This window comes from Hippocampus zosterae, chromosome 18 (genome assembly GCF_025434085.1).
Source record: "Hippocampus zosterae strain Florida chromosome 18, ASM2543408v3, whole genome shotgun sequence".
Lineage (NCBI taxonomy): Eukaryota > Metazoa > Chordata > Actinopteri > Syngnathiformes > Syngnathidae > Hippocampus > Hippocampus zosterae.
Window position 1 is genome coordinate 15,124,112 of NC_067468.1, and position 21,520 is coordinate 15,145,631.

The window sequence follows — 21,520 nt, forward strand, 5'->3', positions numbered from 1 at the left end:
CAATTGTGTGTGCGGTGTGTTGGCGTGTAAGCGTGTGTGTGTGTGTCATCGAGAGAGACACATTGATCTTCCCGCCACATTCCATTCTCTCAGGGCGCTGAATAGCAAGAACTCCTCAGTATAAACATTTGTCTTGCTTTCCCGTCTTCGCTTCAACCATTACGCCCCTAAAATTGCTCCCTGTGAAAAACGTGTCGTTTTGCACAAAGGGTGTCCACTGTTCGTGTGAGGCTTGGAACTGGTAACTTGCCTCGACGGCTTACGTGAAAATTCTTGAAAATTCTTCCTGTGCGGCTAATTCACAGGTAAATTCACAATACTGCGTTGTTTATTTTAAAAAAAAAAAACAATTCACACTCATCCATAATGTGTTCATTTTGGCTATAACCTGAAACTGAAACATGACTTGTTGCTGTTTTTGCCGTTGGTTAAAAAGCATATTTAAGAAAGCATTTTATTTTCAGTGGGGTTTCCAGGCTTTCATCTTTTCCAGCCCATTCACCCCCCCCCACCCCCGACCCCCCACCCACACACACACTCAACTTTCATTCCCGCTGTCTGTTGGATGGCCATCGTTTGGCAGCTTGCAGCCATCCGAAGAACCAGTTATCCAATAAATGCGGCATAATGAAGTTGTTTCACTGCTGCCGTGTGACTGAAAGCCAAAAGGGGTGTAGATCTTAAAGATTTACTTCAGGCACTTTAAACCAAATAACCTTTCAAAAGAATATCACGCATTCTTGTAAACATGAATCAAATGCCGTCATTCTGCTTCATGATCTTGCATTACAAAAGCAATGAGAGACAACGATACCCATACAATGACCGTGTATGATTATGGCCATCGTCGGTTGTCAGAGACGGGCGTCGGACAGGTTTTGATGGAACTAGATTGCCACGGATCAGACATCAGCTTCAAATTCATCTGGAAAAAAAATGCCATTGTTATGGAGTCGGCGGCCCGGTAGTCCAGTGGTTAGCACGTCGGCTTCACAGTGCAGAGGTACCGGGTTCGATTCCAGCTCCGGCCTCCCTGTGTGGAGTTTGCATGTTCTCCCCGGGCTTGCGTGGGTTTTCTCCGGGTGCTCCGGTTTCCTCCCACATTCCAAAAAACGTGCATGGCAGGCTGATTGGACGCTCTAAATTGTCCCTAGGTGTGAGTGTGAGTGCGAATGGTTGTTCGTCTCTGTGTGCCCTGCGATTGGCTGGCAACCGATTCAGGGTGTCCCCCGCCTACTGCCCGAAGACGGCTGGGATAGGCTCCAGCACCCCCCGCGACCCAAGTGAGGATTAAGCGGTTCAGAAAATGGATGGATGGATGGATGTTATGGAGTCGCACTTAAAGCGAAACAGTCTTGGTAAAATACCCGTCAAGTCAATGGAGTGTACCGCTGAGCATCAAACAACGCAGCCTCAGACAAAACGGTATCTATCAACCGGACCTTCCTTAAATAAAAAGCTTCGGACAAATTTGCCTGGTTCTCAAATTTCTTGTGACTAATCGTAACATATCCTATTTGTGACCTCATGATGTGTTTACACAAAGCTACGTTGACAAGCTAGGAAGCTAGGTTCACTAGCTAAGAAGCTAGGTTCACTAGCTAACAAGCTAAACGCCGTCACCAAAGTAGTTCTTTGTTTAATTTCTGATGCTGCATCACTTGACAAGCTAAGAAGCTAGGTTCACTAGCTAAGAAGCTAGGTTCACTAGCTAAGAAGCTAGGTTCACTAGCTAACAAGCTAAACGCTGTCACCAAAGTAGTTCTTTGTTTAATTTCTGATGCTGCATCACATTTAGCTGACATCCGACTCCCCACCTTATGTCCGAAAATGTTCAACTTCTGAATCTAGTGTGCGTCATTGAAATTTTTGTCGCACTTCTGTGCGGACAGCTAAATAATTTGAGTTGCATTTGGCTTGTCAGTATAAACACATATTAGCCTGCATGGACAGTCCCTCGGTATTTGTTAGCTTCTGTGTACGGCGACAGGATGTTAGTGCTTGGCTTCAAACTGTCGCCAAGTGTGTAGAGTATCTTTTAATAAATAAAGTTTCTGGTCTCGAGAAACAAATTCGAACGGGTGTCTAGAAGTGACGTAAAAATGCCGACATGGTACAGTGTGCGCTCCCCGTTCAAACATATCTGACTATGTCTGAATTTTTTTGCGTATTTGGTCCGATCAAGGTCAGATCACACGACACGACAAAAAACAAACCACCCCCGAACTTCAAGACCACTTCTCCAAGGGGTCTGTACCCAAGTTCAAATGCTGTGTTCACACCTGCCCAAACAAACCACACCGAGGGGTTGCGTGAACCAGAGATCAGTTCAGCCAAAAGAAACAAGAGATCTGGAAAACACCCTTAGATTTTTTTTTGTTTGTTTGTTTTTTTTAGCTTTACAAGGCGATTGGATTGTGATTGGCATATGACAGCGTGACACATATATTTGATTGATCGAAATGTTAGGCCTAAAAAGATTAACTTCACCGTGTTGGCTTCTGTCTAACCGTCTAAAAGCGTACATGGGAAGCAAGGTTGGCCTCATCGGATGATCGAATGGGGGGTAGGAAGGGAGGGCGGGGGGTCAGGAGAGCAGTCACAACAAAATGGAGACAAGTCTTTTATCTGCTGCCACCTACATTCTTGGTGCAGTTGCACTAGAGCTAATTTTGTTCGAAAATGGCAGTTAAGCGTCAGTCACTCCATTTGTGTCGGGGGTCCGCGGTTTGCGTTCCGTGTGAGTTCGACGAGTCACCGGTGATTCAGACTAGCTTGTTTGCCCCGAGCGAATCATTTTCTTCTACCTTGTTTGTATTTGAAGCAAAAGTTTGAAGGTAACGGCAATAAATCGTCACCGTGGGGCATGGCTGAATTTTCAGGAAAGCAGGCGCTCCACTCTGCGTTTCCTCAATAAACTGCTTCCTGAATGGGTGTTTAACCTGCCGACATGGATTCTTTTGGTCTACGGGTACAGGCCCCAAGTTTTGAATTCTTCATAAATGCGCACAGGAAAGCAAAAGAAAATGACACGAGCGTGAGCGGGAAAGGAATGACAATTTTAAGGTCATAGCCCCGGAGTCCAATTTTTGTTTTTTGTTGTCTTTTCAGACCAGATTTTTACACCTTTATCATTCCATCTGACAAATTCCAAGTTAGACGTTGATTCCAGACAAATGCCTTTTTGAGAGCGAAGCCTTGAGGCGAGCTCACGCAAGAGATGCCAAAGGAGATGGCTACCTTTTCACTTGTTGAGCCTCATCGGTCTGTACTGACCGTTATTTTGTCGGATTATTAGCATTTACCGTTGATTAAATTAACGGCAACTTAGTTTGCTGGTGCTGGATATTTACTCACAAAGTTTACCAGCACATGAAGGCGCGTGTACGTCGGAGGCTTGTGAGCCGCATGTGCACAGACGGTCTCATTTGGCAGCCTGTCCGCAAGAATGTAACCTGAGACCCCCCCCCCCCCCCACACACACACACACACATTCCCTTAGTACCTCACTCTCTCTCTCTCTCACACACACACACACAGATGTGAGCCTTTTGTCTGCCCTCGACCTTTTTTTTTTTTAAACCCCCCTCTCCTCCCCCTCAGTCGTTGCAGGTGTTCATCATGAGGCAATAAAACAAGTAGTGACTGTTCTCCGTCCCTACAGTGGCCCGCACTCACAGGGCTGCAGCCCCTGCTCCACATTTCCGCAGCTCTTTCCCATCTGGAGCGCGGCGTGCTCTTTTTTTTTAGTTGAGTTGGTTTGTGAGCAAGGGCAACGCCAGAGAGATGGCGCACGGCATATTGACTTGCACTTTTGGTCTGCTTGCATTGGGGGGGGGGGGGGGGGTGGATGTGGGTTGTATTGCGCTCGTCTTTATAAGATGCTCTGGTTTGGAATATTGACAGTGCTGTGAAGCCTCTGAAAACCGTCAATGGGAGTAAATGAGATCCAGAGAATTTTCTCGCGGTCTCTTTTTGAAACGCTCTTGAGAGATGAACACGAATACAGCTTTGTCTATCACGTGTCGATCAGTTGTTGTTGTTTTTTTTTTTCCTCCAGAGTTGCAGCGGTCATGAACCAGCTCATTCTTTTATCACCGGAAGGGAAATTTCAACGCAATCTTGTTTTTCACGCCACACGTGTCACATTTTAAATTTTTGCAGACTGCATATTTCATCATCAAACAATTATTAACCAAGGTGGGATTTTTAATTTTTTTTTTATTCCTGGTCAAGAACCTTTATAACCGACCGTGTGCTTAATATGAATCTGTTTTTATTGTTAATTACTAACAGACAAACACAGATGTTGCCGCGATCCGCTCTTCTCTCCTTGCCACAGGTCTTGAATGAGACTTTTTCGGTCTCCTTCCAGCTGGCTCACGCCCGATTTTGACTCATCACATAAGCAATGGAGAGTAACCAGCTGTTTCATATCGCCATATTTATCACGAGGTTTGGAAAGCAGACAGCTGTAACTCAACCAAAAGCTCGAGAAAAAAAATAAAATAAAAAATGACGGCACACTGAAACTCCCATGTCGTATTTTAGACTAAAGCGAGGGAATCCTCTTGAAAGCTTCTTTTCAACCAAATGATCTCTGCTTGCGCCGCACAGTTCACCGACTAAGTTCGTGTTCTTAAGACCGTATTGATTCGGTTCCTATCTTGATGGGAAAGTGCCCCCAGAAAATCATATTTGCCACATCATTAATTTTTTCCCCCATCGAATGTCTTTTTAGCTTTCCTTGGCTGCTTGGTTGCCGTGAATACACACCACAGGGTATCGAGCGATATGCGATTCGTACTACTGTTGTTTCCGTTTGTGTGTGGGGGATCTGACATGACTTCAGTTCTCGTTGTCCAGTTTCATTTGCACTTTCTTGCATGTCGGCATTGCGCGCTTGTTGCAGTTTCTTACACGGTCTTGAGGTTCTCTCAAGAGTAACAATGGGATATGGGAAGTGGCAAGTTCTGTTCTCCGTTCATATAATGACTTGAGTTATAGAGTCTGACAGCCGCATATGCACGCACACACGCACATGCACTCAGATGTGTTTCCATCACGACGGAAGACATAGATTAATTTTTTTCCAAAACAGCGACTGAACTCGGCCAAAAAAGCTACAGGCTATCCCAAATTTTTTTAATGTTCTCTCCAAGTGAAACTGTACCCCGCTTATAACATGTCAATGACAAGCTTGCATTGAACGATCCCAAGGATCAAGGATAGCACATTGTTTGGCTTCTTGATACATCCATATAAAAATAAATCATACATAAAAACTCTAATTGGGAGAGCGGGGTCCTGTCTCATGCAAATAGGACACAGTTTGTCCCCGCCCCTTGTTACTGTGACAAGTGTTGGATGGAACTGGGACGACGCTGCATCATCAGCAAGCGTCCAAATGACAATTAATTTTGGGATCCATGCATGTGGCGCATGCAGCAGAGATATCACCTTGCCCTGCACATTGTATTAACACGCACCCCCTTCCGTTAATCCATGACTTGTGTCTCGCTGAGCAAAAAAGACGCTTCTCATGGAGGCCAATTCCAAATTTTTGTCACAAAAACAAAAAAAACTGTATTATGTGAACACGCTTTGTCATGACAAATTAACTTTTCAAAATAAATGAATGAGCTGAGTTGTGTGAGTTGGGAAATACCCCCGTGTCACTGGGGCCAACAACACACACACGCACACACACACCTTCATGTGTTGAGATAGAGTAGCAGAGCTCTACTTACGTCGTGCCCTGACATGTATTATGTGGTTTTCAAAAGGGAAGCCTTCACTTTAGTCTTTGCCGTGTGCATGCGAGTATGGCGGCTGTGGGTTGTGTTTTCTTGAGCTCAGTGAACTTATGGAGTGCTGCAGCTTACACTCCATACACACACTCGTGCACACACACACGCTGCCCTTCTGACATCTGGTCGCTGAAACCTCCGTGGGGGCCTCTGTTAGGTGCTGCGTGTGCGCGCACGTGTGAAGGCGTGTGCCTTCAAGTTCTTATTCCTCATTGATGCCGAGCGATTGCAACGAGAACCGTTAATATGTTGGCTTGTCACGGAGATGTCTTCATTGATGATGATGTTTAGGCCGCTACTATGGAAAATACGGATAGATTCGGTTCTGGTTAGGTGGTGGATGGCCCAACAAGGCTGCAATGTCGGCAAGGAGATTGCATAGTGACGTTTTGTACCCATTTTCACTGCTGCTGGCGTTTAAGCTCCGCCCTCACCATAAAAATACCGCTTGGATTATTTATGTGCAATATTTCTTACTGTGGGCGGCCCGGTAGTCCAGTGGTTAGCACGTCGGCTTCACAGTGCAGAGGTACCGGGTTCGATTGCAGCTCCGGCCTCCCTGTGTGGAGTTTGCATGTTCTCCCCGGGGGCCTGCGTGGGTTTTCTCCGGGTGCTCCGGTTTCCTACCACATTCCAAAAACATGCATGGCAGGCTGATTGGACGCTCTAAATTGTCCCTAGGTGCGAGTGTGAGTGCGAATGGTCGTTCGTTTCTGTGTGCCCTGCGATTGGCTGGCAACCGATTCAGGGTGTCCCCCGCCTAATGCCCGAAGACGGCTGGGATAGGCTCCAGCACCCCCCCGCGACCCTAGTGAGGATCAAGCGGCTCGGAAGATGAATGAATGAATTTCATACTGTGGATAAATAAAAAATAACATGTGGCTTTCATGGGATGGAGAAACATTTGTAAGTGCGAATTAATTGGATTGCTGTTTTCAGACACACTTTATGATTCTCGTTTGTGGTGGGATTGGGGCGGGCGGGGGGTGGGGGGGGCAACACAAATTGGCCTGATGGCAAACAAACGGCTGCAAATGATCACTGAAGATGTTTACCTGTTTTCTTAACAAGCCGCATTCTCACTCTGCTGAACAGTTTCCTCTCGATTGATTCAAAGAGAACAAAGTGTCGACGTGTTGTTCTTCGAGCGTGTCGTATGTGTCGCTCCTCTGGGACCATCACGCTGTTCTCAACTTTTATTTTGTATTTGTAGTGTGCAACATCAATGTAAACTCGGTTTACTGACCAACTTGTTCATCACGAGTCCTTTCCCTCTACCGAAGAGGAATATTTTTTGCAATTAGATTTCACTTGAACAACAACAACAACAGCAAACAACTGCAACTGACTTTTAAGTGCTTGTGAAGCCGATACTGTTCGGCTTCAGTTGCTTTTCGAGAAGTCCCGTGGGGTCTTTTGGTGGCTTTTAAGGGACTCGCTGAGCAAAAACGAACAACTTTGTTTTGAGATCTGTCGCAGGCCTCGCTCTGCTTTTTTTTTGCCTATGCGCTCCCATAATGCACTCGATACTGCGGGCAGGTGCCTGTCATTATTTTCCCGTGACTTTACACCAGCTGCAACCTCCTCCTCTTGAGGTGATGACAGAAGGCTTGGCGAGTGGTGGGAGACGAGGACAAAAGGAAGAAAGAGTAAAGGGAGGAGGAGCGGTGGGACGATGAAAAAGTAAATAAAGAATGAAAGGGAACTTGGCAGTCGGAGGGAGGAACATGGAAAATGTTGGGAAAGCCGACAAAGAAAGGGACACGACATCACCTGTCTGACTCGCCGATAAAATTCGCAATTAGTGTTGCGGGTGTGTGGAGCCATAGCTGACTTTGGGCGAAAGTGAGTTAAAACGTCCGATGTTCATCTTCATATTTTTTTTCCTTTCCATTTCGAGAGCAAGTTATTTTCCGTCAAAGCGCCTCATACTAGTAAAATGAAGCTTCGTGAAGCATTCATTCATTCATTCATTTTCCTAAGCGCTTGATCCTCACTAGGGTCGCGGGGGGCGCCGGAGCCCATCCCAGCCGCCTCCGGGCAGTAGGCGGGGGACACCCTGAATCGGTTGCCAGCCAATCGCAGGGCACACATAGACGAACAACCATCCACGCTCACACTCACACCTAGGGACAATTTGGAGTGTTCAATCAGCCTGTCACGCATGTTTTTGGAATGTGGGAGGAAACCGGAGCACCCGGAGAAAACCCACGCAGGCCCGGGGAGAACATGCAAACTCCACACAGGGAGGCCGGAGCTGGAATCGAACCCGGTACCTCTGCACTGTGAAGCCGACGTGCTAACCACTGGACTACCGGGCCGCCGCTTCGTGAAGCACTTGTGATATATATATATATATATATTTTACTCCCTTTGGTGTTCTTCATTTGTGTCTCCATTGTCCGGCAGTAAATTTGACTCCCAGGAACCCATCATGGACATACCCGTGGATGGAAAATATTGACCGGAAATTGATATACCGGTATATCAATGCAAAGGCGTACTTGAAATGCACTTTTACTAAGCTAAACAAATGAATTTCCTTCGACTTTACCCAAACTTGTTTCCAACATCAAGTTTATTTCTCGTTTTGCTTAGTCAAGTCAACCGCCGCTCAACTTGAAAGGACCGCATTGTCAATGAAGCGGCGATTCAAATTTTTTCAGTGGGATTCTCCTTTAAAAGAAAACTCGTTTGCAGTCTGTCATGTAGGAATTTGTAACATGAGGAGGTTTGCAGGGTTCTGTGCAGAGTGACAGGTCTGAGCGTGGTTTTTGAATTCGAGGAGCCTCTGCGACAGGTAAAATTGTCTCTGTTATCTTGGGTCGAAGGGTTCTAAGAGAACTTTTTAGTCTGTTGTTCTTTTCACGTCACGTGGCCAATCCACGCAAACAAATCGTCTTCAACCTTCAATGCAGCACGAGTTGAAGCCTTTGTAAATGTTTGGTCATTCTTCTGCAAACAAAATAAAATCAACAAGTCTGGAGAAACTGAGAGAATGTCTGCAGGCGCTAGCTCTGTGTCGCTATTTGTTGCTTTGTGTGTGCGCGTGTGTATATGTTGCGATGCTGACGTTGTGTGAGTGTTTTTGGCTGTTGTGGCCTGTGTGTGTGTGTGTGTGTGTGTGTGTGTTTGTATGACTATTCTTGTGAGGACCACTGTGAATATAAAATGTGTGTGTGTGTGTATCAAGAGGGTTGTTTGTCAGTGACTGTCGAACCGCGTGTGCAAGTGTGTGCGTAGTTGTGAGTATGTGTGGGTCCCTACAACCTTGCACCCATGCTAACTCGTTAGCGGCTTTGCACTCCTCGTTTCCAGAAAAGGAGGTGCCATACAGGTGGCAATATCTCACGATGAACCCTCATGCGAGACGCTCAGTGGGAGCTGAAGCCTGAATATGGTTTCTTCTTTTCCACGGCGTGACCGATTTCTCAGTAAATGTTGCTGTTAATGCCGTCATGGTTTCGGTGATCTTTTATTAGCAGTTTGGGTGCAAGCCGATGGAATTCACCTGAGCCCCACTCTCACTTCCTCGTCGCCTACTCGCACACACGCTCGTGCCTCTGCTCAGCCTTTCCTGCACAGGTGCATGTGAATGAACCTGTGCCAGCGTCGCTATTTATCTGCTCCGTAGCTCAAAGATTGCCTATTGATCCCGTGGCAGCACATTTGCCCTCGAATTGAGAATGCCGGAATCTTCTTTGTCTGTCCGAGGGCAACTCATGAGGAATACTTTTTTTTTTTAAATCTTTTATTTTTTTGTGCAGCCATAGTGACATTTAGTAGATGCAGCGGTAGATTGTGTAATGACCTGCGCATCAACAGTAGCATCGTTATCACTGGTCGCCTGTCAATTGCGGGACACGTAGCGAGATGCTAACTATTCACACCGCCGCTAAGCAGGAAGTGAAACCGCGTGGACATCGGGGGAGTGAACCGCTACGCTATGAGCGACTTTTGTCTGACGGAGACCAGTTTGATGTTCTGGCGAAAGCAATTTCCAAGTTGCTTTTTCCATATGGGCCCTTCGCGCTGGCCTTAAAAGGGAAATTGAAATTGTTGTTTACCCAAGGCCGGCTCTAAAAGGGGGAGGGGGTCCGTTGTGTCTCATGATGAGTGCTGCTGTTGTTTGGGGGGGGGGGGGGGGGGGTTGATATGATGCGGGCTGGAAGTGATGTTATTACTGCGTTTGCTATTCATATTTGCTTGTATGCTTTAACGTTTATTATGTGTAGGGAACAGCGTAGGAAAAGCAAGCAGAAGCCGATGTTTGAGCTGCAGAAAATTTGTTTGGGATCAATGTTTACATGATTCCTTTCGAGTTTTGTGGGTCTCTTCGAGGCATGACCACTATCTTCGGCAATCTAGTTTGAACTGCCTTTTACCGGCCCGCTTCTTCACACCCGACAGCAGCAATCTTCCTCTTTTCATGTCATGCTCAATCCAAATTATCCCTCATTTCCACAAGGACCCCTCAAAATTCCCAAATTCTAAAAAAAAAAAAAAAAACAAACCAAACAACTCACAGTTTTCAACAGTCAGAAAAAAACTCTGCTTACCTATCCTAGAAATGTTTGAGGTTGACAGGATGAGAGTGAATAGAACAAATCAGAAGGTTGGCTGTTTTTTTTGTTTTTAAGCAGATATCAAGGTACAAAATTTCTGAGCTTCTTTCACGCAGCCCAAGTTTTTGCCGATTTTTTTTGCGCACTTGTTGGAAGACCGTTTTGCAGCCCCATCATCCAACCTTTTGGACTTTCTCCAGTTTGTGAAAATGTCTCGTCTCTCTCGTGGTATGATTAAGCCCGACTTATCCTTCTGTTTGCAATAACTCGGAGCTGGCAGGTGTCTGTGAGATAGTTTTGTAAAACCAACACACACACAAACACCAAAAAAAAAAAATCTCCTCGGAGGGAAAGAAGCCTTAATTGAATTGTCACATCCACATCTACCTCGAGACAAGTCTTTGTACCTTTCTTTCAGTCTCCCTTTCACTCTTTTGCTCTTTCGCCGTCTCCTCCACTTTGCCTTGCCGCTGCTTAATTCGAGTTCACTGATGGATGAACTGATGACTCGAGCCGTGAGGAGTCCAAACATCTTCAACCTCAACCTTACAAAAACTTCCAGGTTACTTTTCCCATATATGTTACGCAACTCTCTTGAAACTGTGCTTACCCAAGGCGGCTCGAAAGATGCACTTTATATGAGACTTGCATAATGTCGTGAGAGTCTTTTGGCCGAAGGATTGGAGAGTTCACCAGTTGAGTTACTCTCAAAAACCATCTCAGGGAAGATAACAATTAAGTATGAGGTCGCTCGATGTCACGGCGGGAATACCGTATTTTCCTCATGATAAGACGCACCTAAAAGCATTCAATGTTCTCAAAAGCAGACAGTGCGCCTTATATATGGATCAATATTCTGATTTCTTGGACGTAGTATCTTAAATGTTCTGTCAAGCGTTTTGTTGCAGTGGTCGTGAACGATCCATATAAAGATATAAAGCTGTATTGCGTTGTATTCCCTTTAGCGTAGCTCCATCTAGTGGATGCATAACGCAACCTCGGCCACTATTGAAGCTTCAATTCTACGCACCTTATAATGCAGTGCGTCCTAGATATGAAAACCGTTTTAAAATAGGACGTTCATTGAAGGCGCGCCTTATACTCCGAAGCACCTTATAGTGCGGAAAATACGGTAATTATCAGTGGTTAGCACGTCGGCTTCACAGTGCAGTGGTACCGGGTTCGATTCCAGCTCCGGCCTCCCTGTGTGGAGTTTGCATGTTCTCACCGGGCCTGCGTGGGTTTTCTCCGGGTGCTCCGGTTTCCTCCCACATTCCAAAAAACATGCGTGGCAGGCTGATTAAACACTCTAAATTGTCCCTAGGTGTGAGTGTGAGCGCCGGTGGTTGTTCGTCTCTGTGTGCCCTGTGATTGGCTGGCAACCGGTTCAGGGTGTCCTCCGCCTACTGCCCGGAGACAGCTGGGATAGGCTCCAGCACCCCCCGCGACCCTAGTGAGGATCAAGCGGCTGGGAAGATGAATGAATGGATGAATATTTTGGAAAAAAGGGGAGATCAGCGGCCCCAGAAAAGATTGTATCCGACCTTTAAATCGTGCGCATACAAGCATTTGTAGCGTCTTTGTTTGTGAATGAAGACCCATGCAAACGATTCCTCTTTTCCTCACTGGCGATCGTGCACCGTGTTCTTGTTCTGCGTGTAAACTTGCTCTCGGGCGCTCCTTTTGGCTCGCCGCTTTCATGTGCATTGTTCTCGCTACTTTTCAAAGTTTGCAAACTCTGCTGCTTTTTAGTCGCCGACAATTTTATTTATTTTTTTTTGTTTTTGTAATTTCCTTTTGTTCCTCCGCTGGTAATGGCGTGTAGAGATCTAAGCCGCAGTTGGCTCGGCTTCACAAGGGTCTGTGTGGAAAGACGAAGGGGGTGGGGGGGGGGGGTGGCGGTTGTCAAAGGAATCAGCCGGGCTTCTTATTCTTCTTCCACTTGCAAGGGAGGGGGGAACTATAGAAAGGGAAGACCTTGCTATTATCAATATTAATCTCTCTTTTTGGAAAAGCATCTGTAGGCTATGAGTATTTAAAAAAAAAACTCTGCTGATTCAAGAAAACCATGTTTGAACTTGCTAATCTCTTTTTTTTTCTCTCTACTTTTCCTGTCGCTCCCTCCCGTTCTCCCTTTTCTCCCTCTCTTACTTCACAGGCTCCTCGCTCTCTTCATTTAGTGTGCCATTAGCTCTCCAAGCTGTTGTTTGTTTTGCTACTTTAATGTGCTTTTTTTTCTCCCCGAAACAACAAAAAAAGCGAGAAAACAAGCTACATAAAATGACACAAGTTTAAAAAAAAAAAAAAGTAAAATAAGCGATAATTTACGTGAGTGATATGTGTGCCTGCGTGTGTTTTTGTGCGCACGTGTGCTTGCGCAGAGACACGTGTGTGTGTGTGTGTGTGTGTGTGTGTGTGTGTATGTGTGTGTGTGAGGCCTTTGGCACTAAACTTACTTGAGTCCAGATGTTCTAATTATAGAACAGCTCTGCTGCCTAATGACAGGAAACACTGGCCCCTGTGTGTGTTTGTGTGCGTGCGCGCGCGAGCATGTGCATGTCAGTTGGCGTGCCGATTGTACGTGTATCTTGGCGTGTGCTTGTGCAGAGAATGAATAGGCCATAGTAACGCCTTGAACGTGCATCACCCACAAACGTTAATGCATTTCTGGGCATTAACCTCTTGAACCGTAACTTCCTCTCGGAATTCTTCTGTAACTGCCCATTTTGTTTGTTTGTTTTAAAACCGGCGGCCCGGTAGTCCAGTGGTTAGCACGTGGGCTTCACAGTGCAGAGGTACCGGGTTCGATTCCAGCTCCGGCCTCCCTGTGTGGAGTTTGCATGTTCTCCCCAGGGGCCTGCGTGGGTTTTCTACGGGTGCTCCGGTTTCCTCCCACATTCCAAAAACATGCGTGGCAGGCTGATTGAACGCTCTAAATTGTCCCGAGGTGTGAGCGTGGATGGTTGTTCGTTTCTGTGTGCCCTGCGATTGGCTGGCAACCGATTCAGGGTGTCCCCCGCCTACTGCCCGGAGACAGCTGGGATAGGCTCCAGCACCCCCCGCGACCCTAGTGAGGATCAAGCGGCTCGGAAGATGAATGAATGAATGAATGTTTTAAAGCCTTGTTTTGTGGTCCCGAATGAAAGCAAACGCAGATTCTTCCAGGTTTGATCACTCGGGTGTCCAATTTGAGAGGAGTTCATTTTTTGCAGCGGTTGACAAAAACGGTACCGCGTCCTGAGTTCCCCAAATAGAAGTTAAAGTCCCCCCAAATTATTTGTGATCGCTCATGGTGAGGTGCACGGTTCTCACTGTGCGCCAAATGATGTCCGAGTTGCCAAGTCACGGGCTGTGTTGTCTGGGATTTTTTTTTTTTTTTTATTGGACCCGTAAATACGTTTTTATGCGCAGATGTTATTGTTGCCGCTATCATTAGAAGCGGTGTTGTCCTCACGATTGGTCGCACGAGTGTATTTTGTTGTCTTGGCAGAAGAGCAGTTGGAGCCTGTGTCGAGAGTTGAGAGAAAACAAGTCCGAAGTCAATTTACTTTGGAATAATGTCTCTTAAACTCTTGTCGTACTTCTGTCAGTCAGTCACGTGATATGATGAACGATCGTCTCTCAAACGCACTTCATCTCAGGTTTGTACTGCATGTGCAGGAGATGAGATGGTTGTCATCGTCTTATTTTGCTCGATCGAAAAATCAAACGAATTGCACAAAACCAGCCGGAAGATCACATTCGAGTGTGCAAAGAGAAGAAACCAAAGAATGAGACTCCCAAATGGGCGTTACGTCACTCCGATACACACATTTGGAAGTGGCATTGCGGGTGTCAGACAGTTTTAAGCGGCTTTCGAGAAGAAGATTCAAAGACGTAATCTGACTCGTAATTCTTACCGTCTCATCTCCTCGTGCGTTGGAGCTTGCGCGAGTGGATGCGGTAACGCATCGGTGTCGCACTCTTCCTCAATGAAATATCGAGCGGTAAAATACCGACTGGCGGGCACGCTTAGCTGCAGGCTGCAAGGTTGGTGTCGTTCTCAGCACGTCTACCTTTTGGAATCTTGGCTCTGGCTCCCATGTGTGGAGTCGCTACGGCCTCCCCTGCTCTCGCGCGGCTTTCCCCGGCGTACTCCGGCTTCCTTTCCGCATTCCCCCAAAGCACGCACGTTCGATTCATCCGAGACTTGAAATTGCCCATTGGCACGAAGGATTGTTGACATTAAAAAAGTCTGCCAGCAACTGGATTGTCATGGAGTGACAATCCTCAAGACACTTTTGTGCTCTCCGTGCGGGCGCCGGAGAATGGGCCTGGTCACTCCTTCAACATCAACTTAGTTCACATGGCAGGATAATTGGCCCAATTTTCGCCCTGAGTCTCCCCTGCCTACTTATATTGCCCTTTTGGTTATGGATGGAATAAAATGCGAGCTCAGGTGAGAATATGACTCTGGCTCCCCCCCCCCCCCCACCCCCCCATACTGTATCATACTGTATCTCAGTCATTCATTCATTCATTCATCTTCCGAACCGCTTGATCCTCTCTAGGGTCGCGGGGCGTGCTGGAGCCTATCCCAGCTGTCTTCGGGCAGTGGGCGGGGGACACCCTAAATCGGTTGCCAGCCAATCACAGGGCACACAGAGACGAACAACCATTCGCACTCACACTCACACCTAGGGACAATTTAGAGTATTCAATCATCGTGCCACGCATGTTTTTGGAATGTGGGAGTAAACCGGAGCACCCGGAGCAAACCCACGCAGGCCTGGGGAGAACATGCAAACTCCACAGAGGGAGGCCGGAGCTGGAATCGAACCCGGTACCTCTGCACTGTGAAGCCCACGTGCTAACCACTGGACTACCGAGCCGCCCTGTATCTCAGTCATTCTTATATATTCCCTACATGAAACTTTGTTGTTTTCAGCAATGACAGAAATGACTGGGACTTAAAGTCTAGTCAGTCGTGTTTCCTCGGCAGTTGCACGCGAAACAACGCCAATGCAAATGCGCACGCGCGCTCACACACACACGAGCTAACGGCATTAATAGGGGTCTGCTTTGTGTCAGGAAGGTCTTAATATGATCATTGTGTGAGACATGGAGCTGTCTGTCAGTCTAAGTTCATTAACTGATGATAGATCGCCGCCACTGTGTGTGTGTGAGTGTGTGTGTGTGCGTTCGCACGTGCGTGCGTGTGTTAGCAATGGCAGGGGTGGGGGCTTGGGGGGAAATCTCCATTTGTATTTTGCCATTTGTGTGCCATCCCACTGCCCCCCCCCCCCCCCCAAACCCCTCGCGAGTGTAATTTATAGCCCTCAATCGGAGGCCTTATCAGGTGCGGGACACATGGACGCCTCCTTCTTGACCGCCTCCTCCTCCTCCTCCACGTCTTTTAACTTTTTCTCGGCTCTTTGGCACTTCTCCTTCCGCTTCAATCTGCTTTCGCCTCCTCTCGATTTTGCCCGGCTGAATGAAGCCCTCTCTAATTGGCAACCTCTTCCACTGGACTTCTGCTTCTCAACGCGCTGCCTCCCAACTCTCGACCTCTCAAATGTCTTACTCAAACTCTTAACTGCTCGCTGAACTGTATCGAAGTTGTCGCTAACATTAGCAACTTTTAACAACTGGCTGCTATCTTTGTGGAATTTTCTAAAATAAATAAATCAAGCAATTGAAATGCCTTGCAAATCCTCCATCACAAATACATTCACCCAAATCATCGAAACGTTTTTCAAATTCCGAGTGCAATAAAACTGAAATGCTTCTCGCGAAGAAGGACGTTTTTGCTCTTCCAAGGTTGTTTGCCCGCAAGTACGTTCCCACTTGCGGCAGGGAATCCAAGTTTTGTGACCTCTCGGGCGATAGTCCGACCTTTGCGATGCAGCGCGATAGCAGGCAGGCAGGGGGGGGATTAGTGGTCTGTGCGAGGCTTAAAGGTCCATTACATTTCATCGAGACATTAAAGGCTCTGCAATCATAATCAATAATGTTTAATGACATGGAGAAAGGAGAGATGATGATTTACTCTGATGTCGTTGATGACGCTCTCGGTCTGTACGCGGAACGTTGTTGAGTGTTTTGGATCAAATTCATTGCGGTGGATTTATTCAGTGGGCATTCGTATACGGACTTGTTGTCAAACGCCGATAACAGCTGAATGATTTCATTGTATAATAATTGAGCAATTTCACATTTTAATTTGTAAGTTAAAATCTAAAATAAAATGCAAGCACGGGCGTGGGGGGACATGCCCACTCGAGATTCAAACCCAGAACCGCAATGAGCCATTCGAGTTCACCCCCAGCTACCCAATTTCTTTTTTTTTTTTTTATCATATTTTTACATTGTTTGTTGTCTATTTTATGATTTGCTGTTTATAATTTCTCTTCAACTCACTCTTTCTCTTTCGCTATGCCACAGATATGGAGGAGAGAACGAGTGCGGGCTCATGGGCGAGTGGAAGTCGCTCTTCGAAGGTAAAAGAAAAAGCCAAACCCGATTTACTGAGAAATCGATTCAACAGTTGTCACTTTACACTTTTTTTTTTTGCTGTGTGTCATAAAATAGTTCCAAACACAAATTAAAATCAAATAAGGGAAAATATACATTTTGGAAAGTATTTAGGGAGCATCTTAGATTTAAAGGTCACGATAATTACACCCCACCCCCCCACCCCCCCCGCACCCACTCCACACATAGACACACACACACACGCATCTTAACTCTTCCAAGAGGTCTTGGACATTGCGTGCTTCAAACCTTGTGGGTGGTTTGAGGTATAGGCAATTTTCTTTTCCGGCCAGATGCGCCCCCAGTGCACGTTGGCACGGGCCACGCGGCTATTGTTGGATACATTTTTGGTGTGGGAGCATTTCTCATACCTCCCTTGATCCCTTGACCCGAGCATCCATCAAACACCTGTAGGATGAAATCCAACAGATAATTTGGATCCAGGCCTGTCACCAATTAACGGACCAAATATGTCAAGATCATATGTGCCGTCATCGGAATTTCCATCAGTCAAAAGACTTGGCGTCACTATGATGAAACGTTTATCTCGAAAACTTGTTCTCGGTCAAACTCGTTTTAACTCTCTTTTTCTTTTTTTTCTCCTGTCTTTATGCAGAGCTATGCAGAAGGTTCTCAGTACGTCACGTCGCACGACAGCCTGTCACCTCCTTACGCTAACTCCAGGCTAGCAGGTACGTTAGCCGACTGACTGGCGATCGCCGTTTGAAATTGTTCTTCTTTCCTGTTTTCGATCAATCGTACTTTAATGATCGCGAGCGCGTGTAAAACGGAGGAGTTGACTTTCGCTCTCTCACTGTATGGCGGACGCCGTGTAGTTGGTGCTCATTTACCCATGATGCACCATGCCTCCGGCCCTCTCCCCGATGTGGCGCCAGTTGTGAGCAAATGGCCACTGACACAGATAATCTGCCTCTCTTTTCCCGCCTTCTCTTTCTCCTCGTCGATCTCTCTCTCTTCTCTCCCTCGCACGCGTCGAGCTTAATTACCTTTGACTGCATTCATAAAATATGGACGATGTCAGACCTCTCAGCCTTTCCGTTTCTGCCATTGCTCTTTTGCGCTTTTGTGATCGCGGGTTGTGGTCCGCTACTGTGAATGTTCACGTTTGGGAAAAATGCTCGACAGTTGTTTGCGTTGCCTGTTTGAAAACTGTCATCGTCATGTTAAGAAGGAGTCAAAGACCATGCGGCGGGGTAACGGAGAAGGAAGCAAAAGTAACGTTAGCCTCACTGGTTGCGACGTTAGCTACGCCTGTACAGTGCAGCGGGATTCCGCACTTGAGCTGTATCGTAAATCCTGCCTTTAAAAATGTGGTTGGAGTCAAGTTTTGTCTAAGAAATGTTCATGCGTAGCAACGTGTTTGTTGTCGCCGCCGAAGTGGAGCGCGTCACGTACAACTGCACTTGATCATACCGAGAGCCGCTTCTTCTGCTAGCTTGTTGCCTTATAGGCGCACAATCACAACGAAAGCTAATGTCAATACTTTTGATGATGTCGATCAAAATTGAGCCCGTATCCTTGAGCGGCACACGATATTGCCGCTTACTAATTGAAGTTGTACATACAGTTACCGACATTTAAATATCCATCCATCCCATTTTCTAATCCACTTCTCGCACTTCCTCATTTGTACATTTTCGTTACCAAAAAAAACCAACACAAAAAACCCGCCAAAAACAAAACAAAGGATGAAAAGAGATCATTCTTGGAATATTTTGGGAAGCCACGAATACACGGCTAACAATGCGTAGACAACCGAGAAATATCAACTTGTAGGTTGACCGAAATGATCCATTGTGTGTGCGATGCGTTTTGACAGTGTTGTGATTATACGATGTCGCCGCGGCGAGGGGGAGCACGAGTCAGAAATGGAAATATTGTATTCTTCATCTCGCACACGGGAAACCTCAATTTACTTTGATAATGATAACGCTAAGAGACAGAGACAGCCACAGATATAGAAAACACACACACACACACACACATACTCTGTTCCAACACTGCATAGAAAACATCCTCCTCACTTCCCACTTGTGACCGTTCTCGGGTTCAACCGAATAACTTCATTGTAATATCAGATTGTCTCGAGAGGCTGTCGGCTTTTCTGTCACTCTCGAACGCGGCGGGCTCGCCAAAGCCGCCAACGACATCGTCTCACTGTCAATAACCAGACCTCTGAGCTTCGGTCCAATCGGTGATGACATGACATTTTATTACCAAAATAAAAGCAATTGGACCTTTTCGCTATTTCGCTATTATGATTTTGCTATTTTCCCCAAATGTGGGACCAGCCAAGCGATGGTTTGTAACTCAAAAAAAATCTTGAAATTGTGGCAGTGGGAAATCAAGTTACCACCCCACTTCAAAGTCTACATGCAAATAATTAAGCAAAACTTAAAACGCAACCCAAATGTTGAGTAACGAATGCGTTATTACCAGTGATTTGATCCTCCTCGCATGGTGACTTTCTAAAACAAACAGCAACAGGCTTAATATTTTTATTGACAACTCGAGACGACCGAACGCACACGAACGACGATTGGTGCAATGTTACAAGATTGAAACCAGCGTGTTTGAGTGCTACGCTTGCTACTCCGGAGCCCCAACTTCATATTTCCGATAGAAGAGACAAATGCCGCCAAATTTCATCACCAACAACCTGGATGTGTGGTGAGCGCAAACGCGGCTGCTCCCTCTTGTTCTTTCTTTACTCTACCCACTCCAACCTTGTCTATCTTTCTTAACCCCCCCATCAGATTAGAGTGATGTTATGCTCTAGATAATCAGCGAAGGGATTAGTGTCATCTCAGCGACCCTACTAGATTAATCTGCTGCTTTACACACATACACACGCACACACGCGCACACACGCACACGCGCGCACACAGAAACCCCAAGTGTGGATCATGAAAAATGATGATTTTGAAATGCAGCAACTCGTACAACTACGATGAAGCATTGTGAATGGATATTTTTAGATGTTTTGGGGTTTTTTTTTTGGAGTCTGTCGATGAATTTGTGACAACAGATACATTGGTCATTTCTATAATAATAATAATAATACATTTTATTTGTAAGCGCCTTTCAAGACACCCAAGGACACTTTATAATAACAAAAAAACACAAAAAATACAATTTTGCGCAATTTGGCGGCTTTGGTTTATTCATTTATGACATACAGTACGTTTGACAGGAGAAGGTCCTTATGGAGCATTTTGCATGTATGTGTGCACCAATTCGGTGGTTTGGCTCTTCTGTGGCGTGTGTGTGTGTGTGTGTGTGTGCATACGCGACTTTTCAGTCGTGTGCATTTTTGCTCTTTGACTCGTGGATGCACTTGATATTCCCGCGTGCATGTGGTTTTGCCTCCTATTTAAGCACCATATATGTGAGCCAGCTAGAGAACAGGTGCAACCCCCCCCCACCCTCCCCCAACCCTAACTGCCACCAACTTTGTCAACTCGGCGGTTTCACCTTCGAATCGCAGTTCTGCTGGGGACAAACATTTGGAATCTTTCAGTATTGTATAAAATGGGGAAAATAGTTGCTCTGTTACGAACACCTTCCATGATAGCGTCTGACCAGTCATTTCATTCATTCATTCATTCATCTTCCGTACCGCTTGATCCTCACTAGGGTCGCGGGGGGTGCTGGAGCCCATCCCAGCCGTCTCCGGGCAGTAGGCGGGGGACACCCTGAATCGGTTGCCAGCCAATCGCAGGGCACACAGAGACGAACAACCATCCACGCTCACACTCACACCTAGGGACAATTTAGAGTGTTCAATCAGCCTGCCATGCATGTTTTTGGAATGTGGGAGGAAACCGGAGCACCCGGAGAAAACCCACGCAGGCCCGGGGAGAACATGCAAACTCCACACAGGGAGGCCGGAGCTGGAATCGAACCCGGTACCTCTGCACTGTGAAGCCCACGTGCTAACCACTGGACTACCGGGCCGCCCTAGCGTCTGACCAGTTCCTTTGATTTTTTTATTTTTATTATTTTTTATCCGCCACGTCTGTCAGATGCATCTCGCCGATGACCCGAAAATGTCCCACGGTTTCAAGTATGACGAACGCATCACAACAGCACGTAAAAGCAACCTGAAAGGGCGACCTCTGGGAAAAAAAAGTCGGCGCCCGCTTGTTGATGTTGACTTCCTCATCTTCCTATTATTGTCGTGTTGAAATGCAGTGAGTCGGCCGCCTGTCTCACCTCTGCGCGACCTTATTAATGAGTGTTGAGCCATGAGGCCGGACCCCCCTCTGCGGAGGTCACATCTGGACACTTTATATAAAGAAGTCTCTCTCTCTCTCTCCGCCCACCCTCCATCTCATTTAGCATTTTCCTTTCTCTTTAGCTCTACTTTCACCTCTTTCTACTTCATTCGGCTGTGTCCCTTCCTCCCATGCAAAAACCGGGCTCACCTGTCTCCATCTCTACCCCCGAGCCCACCTTACCTCAGCTGGATATGGTGCCAAGGTCACGATCCTGTCACTCCCTGCTGAGTTTGGGTCTTTCAGCTCACCATGCTTGAAAGCGGCTCAATGTGGAAATGTTAAACAGAGGCCAAATCGAAGAGGAATTGCGGGCAAAATCACAAGAGATGGG

At 46.5% G+C, this 21,520-nt stretch overlaps 1 protein-coding gene across 10 annotated transcripts in view; it reads left to right on the forward strand.

Moving 5' to 3' along the window:
* The window catches only part of LOC127591168 (transcription factor 4-like), a 116,904-nt gene that overhangs the window by 11,469 nt on the left and 83,915 nt on the right, over window positions 1–21,520 (forward strand). For all 10 annotated transcript variants that reach the window (XM_052051010.1, XM_052051013.1, XM_052051022.1 and 7 more), the window contains 2 exons: window positions 16,799–16,854; window positions 17,505–17,580. In XM_052051010.1, the coding sequence (XP_051906970.1) occupies window positions 16,799–16,854; window positions 17,505–17,580 (132 nt within the window). The remainder of the gene's footprint in view (window positions 1–16,798; window positions 16,855–17,504; window positions 17,581–21,520) is intronic.